The following is a 7,446-nucleotide window of genomic DNA, read 5'->3' as shown; positions in this document are numbered from 1 at the left end:
TGTTAATACTGTAGGCCAATCACTTTTATTTCATTGGGCCTAATGTGGTAAAAAAACACTGTTAAATGACTGAGACAGTTATTTTGTATTAAGTTAACTAAAAAGGGACTTTTGTACTCCTGCTTGATTTGAAGGCCTGTTGCCCTGTTGATTGCAATAAATAGGTCTACAACATATGTTTATTGTGTTTGACTGTTCATGACATTAAAAAAGCAGACATAAAAGTAACTTAAAAGTTACTTTCCCGAGTAACTAATTACTTTTGATATACAGTAACTAGTAAAGTAATTCAATTACTTTTAAAAGAAGTAACTAGTAACTATAACTAATTACTAATTTTCAGTAACTTGCCCAACATTGCATTTAAGGCATAGAGACTCGCTGAGTCATCCCTTACCACTTTACGCCTTTTCTTGGGAACACCCATTGTTGTTACAACAGGTCAGTTGATGTAAATCAGTTGTATGATCATAACATAAATTTGAGTTCAGTCATAGAGTTGCGTTTTTTTAATTTGGCAATACTTAAGTCTACGGACAAATATTATTTTGCTATGTTACTTTACTTTGAGGAGACTCTTAGTCTGAGCACAACAGTGGAATAATAATTCCACCAGGTAAACCTGAACATGCACACCTCTCTAGACTTTAACACTGACTATAACCGCACACGTATATAGATTATAATTAATTTAAGGATGCAGTTTCATTTTACATGTAAATCGTAATCCCTTCAACGTAAACAGGACCCACTGAAATCGGATGAGAAATGTAACTCAGCAACGGTGTGAATAAATAGATAGCTTAAATCTGTATGCCTGTGTTGAGCAACCAGGTTCAACTTTAAGAAATGTACTTTATTGAAAACACTTTTTACAGCGTGGACCGTGGAGCATTAACATTATTAAAGTGTTTGGATTCATTTGACTTGTGCGCGTGTGTGTGCGCGCGCGTGCGTCCCCTCCCCTTCGAGGAAGTGGTGTTTGATGTGATGCAGAGTGGGGGAGTAGACAAAGCAGCTGAGCGCTCTAAGAACCCGGTCGGCTACATCTCCTCCTCAAAGCATGTGACCGCAGTCCTGCTGACAAACAGAGGAGAACGCTTGTGACCGAACACAGCAGCAGCAGCTCGGAGCTCCGCGACATCACCACACCGTAACGCAGCGCGGACTCGACAACAGTGCTCCTCATCTCCTCATCTCCAACAGACAACATGGACTGCGGGATTTTCACGTCCAAGAGCATCCTCCTCTTCCTCAGCCTGGTGTTTTGGGTAAGGCGCGATGCTGTGGACTTCACACCGACGGCTCTTTGGGAGGGAGAGCTGAAATGGCTCGTCCGCGGGTTCCGTGCGCTCTAAATTTACGAATCAGAGTTATGACCTGATACACATCTTGTAGGCTATCACTTAACTGTACTTACTCGTGTTAACCGTTGATATAAAGTTTCAAATCTGCGTAGCCTAAGTCATTGAGGCTGTGAGTAACTTTTCATAATGTGCATTTAAGGCCAGCTGGGGTCAGGGTGATCAGTGATTGACTGGATTTAGCTGTTGCATCGATCAGGCCAGTCAAGCGAAGTTTGACCCGAGTTTATTATCTGGCTTTGTGTTTACTCATTTTTTTGTCAATTCTCCACGTCTTCAAGCCCTTTTTGAGGAAATGGGTCTTAAAGGAGTAAATCCGTTCTGCCCTTCCGAGGCTGATGAGCGTGTGATGTGATTACTGTGAGGGAGCGCTCCATTTGCAATGGAAAACATGGACCTGCTTTACACACGTGCACTTTAAATACTTACTCATTCTCAGAATTTTTTCCAATTTCTCGGTGGCTTTTGACGTCATTTGTTTTAGTCAGCTTCACCATCATTACTGACTGTCATACTGAATCAAAGATATCAAGCAGATGTAATTCTCTCTCTTTTAAATTGGGTGATTTTTAAGGTGAAGATCGCAAGTTCAAAGGTCAATGTGTTTATCAATGCTCAGAAGCCCATGAGCAGAACTATAATGCCCTACCTTCTCCCCCTGGAACGTGGTCCACGATGGCGTACGTGTACATCTTTCATGCAGGGTCTCGCTAAAAGCATCAAGAGACATCGCCTCAGAGGTTTCTCGCATTCCAGAGAGGTGGCACTGTGTAAGCCTCTTTGTGCTGCTCCTTAGCCACAGGATCAGAATTTCTGGAAAGATTATGGGTGAGAGGGAGGGAGAGGGGTGGGGGGGGGGGGGTCTAGTGTAACAAACCCCACTGGGATCCTGTGACTGTGGAGTGATTAAGAGAAGTGAGTCATGAGGCTGAAGTGGAGGTTGAATGATTGTTAGGCCGCACGCAACACCCAAAGACAAGCACACGATCCATAACTCAAACAGGGGAAGTGATATTGACTAGACAGTGAGGGACTCACTCTGACTGTGATAGCAGGATTCACACACACATTTATAATATTGTGTCAAATCTCATTTGCAGTTGATTTAGTTTTTAGCTCAGTTTTTTCCTCCTGGGCTTTTTTCGTTCAATCATTTCATTTTAAGTTGATACAAGTTTTGCATTACCTCCAACAAAAATAAATAAAAATACACAACAGTATGCTGTGTATATTTATTTTTATTCGTTTATTTGACCAACTATATTGACAATCAGACGAGGACAGAAAATATACAAGGAAACAGACATAGGCACATTCCATATTGAACTATAACAATATGTTATATATATTCATGAATGTCTTCTATCAGACTTGAGTTTCAAAGGGCAAAAGGAAGTCTACTGATGGGATAAATACTTAAGAGCAATTGTTTTCTGAGCAGTCATCTCTGTTCTTGAAGTTTCTGTAGCTTTGACCGTCGAGAGACTTTTGACAGAAGTTTGTCTCTTTACAATGAAATGAGTTTCCAAGCGGCCGGGTGACTCCAGTCTGTATTATGTACGCGCCAGCACGCAGTCTTGTGATTGGTGAGCTCACTGCTGACTTATGAAAAGCACAAGTTATTTCTTAATCCACATCTGGGGGGGGCATCGTGACCTTCACAGGCGGTGTTCATCACATGGGATCACAGCAGACGAGAGAGGGGGCAGAAATATCTTTGTGCTTTATCTAACTGTCTTTCAACAAGCAGCTGATCGAGGCTATGCTCCTTATTGTAAGCAGAACAAGACCAAACTGACTCTAAATTTATATCGATGTTCATGGAATATTAAAAAAAACATCTTTTCCCTCAGACGTTGGCTGAATATGAACACAATGTTTTCAGCTACAGCACAGACAGAAAAACACGTGACAAATCCCCTTCAGTTTTATCAATGTGCATTGCTTTGTGAAATGCAAAGTACACTGAGGTTTGATTATTCACAGAATATGTCAAAATCACAGAAAATAGGAAAATGAATGTCTTTCATTGATTGTTAAAGACTTTTCCCTCTCTGCTCTCAGCTCATAGAAAAGCACTCTGGTCTGTGTGAAGACGTATTGAACCCGAACCATAATGCTAACTTGTCACCGGTGAGTTTTAGCGCCTTGATGTGTAACATGAGTTCTCCTCCCCGCAGGTTGCAGGAGCGGCGTTGGCCTACGTCGGTGCCTATGTGATCAAGAGCTACGACAACTTTGACAGCTTCATCCAGGACAAGTACACACTGGTCCCAGCGGCGATCATCATCGGCGTCAGCGTGGTGATGTTCATCTTCGGTCTGGTGGGATGCTGCGCCACGCTGCGGGAGTCCAAAGTCGGCCTCAGCTTCGTAAGTGTGTCCGCGGGAGTGTTCATAAGCTTTCGGTTGTCCTTTTATGTATTTAGCACACTTATTTGCCCTGTTTTCTCTCACTGCAGTTCTTTCTGATCATCATGGGGATCTTTGCAACTGAAGTGGCAGCGCTGGTGTTCAGCTTCATCTATCAAGGCAAGGTGAGTCGTGGTGTCTGTCACACGATGGGCCTCATTCACCAAATCTCTTTTTGGAACCCACTTGTGTGGCTTTTACACACAAAACGCCCCACACACTCTAACCTGTGACATTCACTCATGATGGTCTCACTGAGAAATGTGGTTCTTACACACGTTTGTGCAACAAATTCAATTATATAGCTGTCCAATATTGGACATATTATTTATTTGATTATTTTCATTACTGTTTATAGTGATCATGGTTACAGATCAAAAAGCTAAGGACAGAAATAGCAAATTGTCTAAATAATTCCCTTTTAAAGTAGCTGCTGACAGTGTTCATTTTGGGTCTTTACATACATGACAACATATAGAATTTAGAAAAGCGCTAAAACCACCAATATGTGCCAGACTGGGACCTATTGGGTACCCATAAGGGTATTTGCACTTCCCACCTAACTGTATTTTAACACAATAACGTGTGAGGCTTTAGCCTAATTATTATTTTAACTACACTTGAGAATATATATATTTATATATATATATAAAATTGACTTAAAATGTAGACATTTGAATTATGCACGGTACAGCAATTTAATGGTCACAGTCATTTGAAAAGTATTTGAAACGGTCAATAAAATTCCGTAAATGGAAAAGCAGTCCATTTAATTGCCTAATAATATGACTATACAAATGTCAATTTGGTGGTATTCTGCACGAGATGAATAATAATTATGGTAATTCACTGTTTTTTACAAAGCATTATGAACTTGTACCATACGACAAAATCACTACGCTGAACAAGTAACATGCACCTTTTTTGTGCTACTTTATCTCCACTATTCACGCTTCAGAGACTCGCGACCCTGTCGGGTGTTTCCTTGATTTGGATCTACCGGCTGGATGTTATAAATTTAATCTCCATTGTTTAAAAAACGACTGGCACATTTGTACACGGCTGCCAACTTTGTGTTGTCTTCTTATGTCCGTCCAGATCAACACAGACCTGGAGCGCTCCATGAATGATGTCTTCATGAAGTATGACGAACAGGGTGCCGACACCAAAGCTGTTAACTACCTGCAGACTCAGGCTGGTTCCACTGTCTATGCAAAGCTTTTGGTTTCTCAGTTCTCATTCTCTCTCTCTCTATCGCATGCTTTCATTTCCTACTTTTATACTTTCATTTTACTCCTAAGTCTATTCTTCTCTTTTGTTGCCTCTTAAAGGCACAGATACTAAAACCAAGTATACTGTTTATTTTGTTGGTGCTATATATATATTTATTTTATTACCGGCTAATACTGTATTTGAATAGCAATGACCTGTCAGAGAAAAGTCTTCCAAAATACATACAAATAATTAAACATCCACAAATATCTTCTGCACTCTCCACCTGCGTGTTCTTAATACACCAAACGGACACCTCTGGCTCTGTCAAAGGCCATTCTGGGAATTGTAGGAGGAGTAGCAGATTAAGTAGGTCAATTATAAGTGTGAGGGTAAAAAGAATGACTCAGAAATCACACATCCACATTATAGGTTGACCATGCAGCCGTTCTCATAGTGTCCGTCTTCCCTGTTCTCTCTTTGACTGTCTTTTTAGTTATATTCACTCCTGTCTGTCCTCTCTTTGTGCAGTTGGAGTGCTGTGGTGTCCTGAATTACACCAGCTGGTCCAACACCACCTGGTTTAGAAACAACAACAACACCGTCCCCGTGTCCTGCTGTAAAAACAGCACCCAGTGCACTCGCAGACTGGACCAACCGGAGCAGCTCAACACCCAGGTGAATAATACGGAAGCACAAGTTCCTCTATTTGACATGAATACCGTGTGATCATGTGGTTACGATGACCCGTTTGTTGTGTATTGCTTTAGAAATGCTGCGTCTCGCAGAAGACTTTGAAACGTGATTTATTTTTCATTGAATGCTTTTCTGACTCAAAATATAATGTCTGCAAAATCCAACAATCTCCCACCACTGAGGCATTAAACGCTTCAGACAAACACTGTTCAATGGCTACTTGTGCATGTCCTTTAGGGTTGTGAGGTGAAGCTGAATCGCCTCCTACAGGGTGTGTTGGGCTACGCCATGCTGGTCATTCTGGGCTTCGCCGTCATCAAGGTAAAGACATCACATTCAGTTCAGCGCTCTGTTATCACAGCGACACATGACGTATCACAGGAACCTCCAGAAAGAGCTCAAGAGTCTGATTGACCTTATTTGTCTGTTGTGTTGCAGTTCTTTGGGATGCTGAGCGTGTGCGTGATCACCTGTAGAAGCGGCAGCCGGAGGAGTGGCTACCAGCCTCTGTATGCCTGAACCGCTTCATGCCACCCCTCCGTTCTGCTTGACGAGTTTTGCTGACCACTCACTCAGCAGTGACACATCCAAGCCGATCACTGGACAAATCTTACGTTTTATTTAAATAAGGGCATAGGAAGTGCACACGAGTGGTAGACGGTGTCTCTATATCAAGGGGGTCTTGCCAGATCATTCCTCCACATATGAAGGCAGCACGAGTGTTCCTCTGACTAGGTACATCACTTTGCTGAATGTGGTTCTCAGTTGTTATTGTCTTAATTCTCCCCTTTGGAGATGTGCCGTGTGGTCTGTGCACTGTTTCAGCGACTGTATTATTCTTTGATGAAGGACTTTAAAATACATTTTAAGCTTTTGGGGATTGTGATCAGAAGGACAGCGGTTTAATGTTTTATTTCGGGTTACAACGTGTATAGCCAACTGAATGACTCGATTTAATATATATGTATACACACAGACAAAATTACACACACACGTTTTATGTCAGTTAACTGTTTTGACAATTCTACATAGCGAGACTTTGGTTGTGTTTATTATGTTTCTAAATTAAAATGGGTGAATATTTCACAATATGTTTGGAGCAGTTGTCTCATCATTGTATTGCTGCCCTTCCTTCAGTGTGTTTTGCGTTTTTATAATATTACGACAGTCTTTATAGATAGGTCAAACTGGCAGATTAAAGGATAGTTCACCTGTTTATGAAGCTGTGGATTTAACTGATTTAAACAATTAGTTCCAATCTAAAAATAAAAAAAATTGTTGGTATTAATGATGAATTCAAACTAGCGGTGTATCAATATTATTATCTCCCCATGTGCCTGTCCTAATCCCTTTTTTAACCTTCCTCTTGTGTTAGGGTCGGCACCGACCTGTTTTAGATTTTAAATGTATAAAAGAACCACATAAATGTGTTTATTTTCATCAAGGCTTTTTGACTTTGTCAGGAACCTCTATTTCAACAAAATAAAACATTTTGTTTCACTAAATTATAAAATGCTCTGGTTGAAATTATGACCTTTGTGTTGTTAGGGTCGGTTTCGACCCGGTTATAAAAATAAGATTATAAAGCAATAATTAGAGCCAAAACTGAAATCATAAGTGCACTGTCAGCCAACACAGTGACAGCCAGCTCCTCTCCCAATCATGTGAGCTTTAGGGGATTCTCATTTTGCATTGTTATCTACAGAATCTACAGATTTACACAGGCAAAGCTGTGAGTGGCATCCCTGAGAAAAAGGAATACA

General features: G+C 40.9%; 1 protein-coding gene across 1 annotated transcript; it reads left to right on the top strand.

Annotated features, from left to right (window-relative positions):
• Positions 1–1,048: 1,048 nt before the first annotated feature.
• On the top strand, positions 1,049–6,774 carry tspan36 (tetraspanin 36). Its single transcript, XM_056418919.1, has 7 exons — positions 1,049–1,271; positions 3,545–3,736; positions 3,826–3,900; positions 4,874–4,969; positions 5,519–5,665; positions 5,921–6,004; positions 6,122–6,774. The coding sequence occupies exons 1-7, from the start codon at positions 1,212–1,214 to the stop codon at positions 6,200–6,202; spliced, it is 735 nt and encodes a 244-aa protein (XP_056274894.1). The 5' UTR covers positions 1,049–1,211; the 3' UTR covers positions 6,203–6,774.
• Positions 6,775–7,446: the final 672 nt, after the last annotated feature.

This window comes from Pseudoliparis swirei, chromosome 7, assembly GCF_029220125.1.
Source record: "Pseudoliparis swirei isolate HS2019 ecotype Mariana Trench chromosome 7, NWPU_hadal_v1, whole genome shotgun sequence".
Classification (NCBI taxonomy): domain Eukaryota; kingdom Metazoa; phylum Chordata; class Actinopteri; order Perciformes; family Liparidae; genus Pseudoliparis; species Pseudoliparis swirei.
This window is presented reverse-complemented; position numbering and strand designations above follow the sequence as displayed.

Bases quoted from the DNA above. Each gene is read 5' to 3' on its own strand.
- tspan36 (XM_056418919.1), top strand. From the start codon at position 1,212: ATGGACTGCGGGATTTTCACGTCCAAGAGCATCCTCCTCTTCCTCAGC. The intron at 3,737-3,825 runs GTAAGTGTGTCC...CTCTCACTGCAG, and splicing joins CCAAAGTCGGCCTCAGCTTC to TTCTTTCTGATCATCATGGG. The intron at 3,901-4,873 runs GTGAGTCGTGGT...ATGTCCGTCCAG, and splicing joins GCTTCATCTATCAAGGCAAG to ATCAACACAGACCTGGAGCG.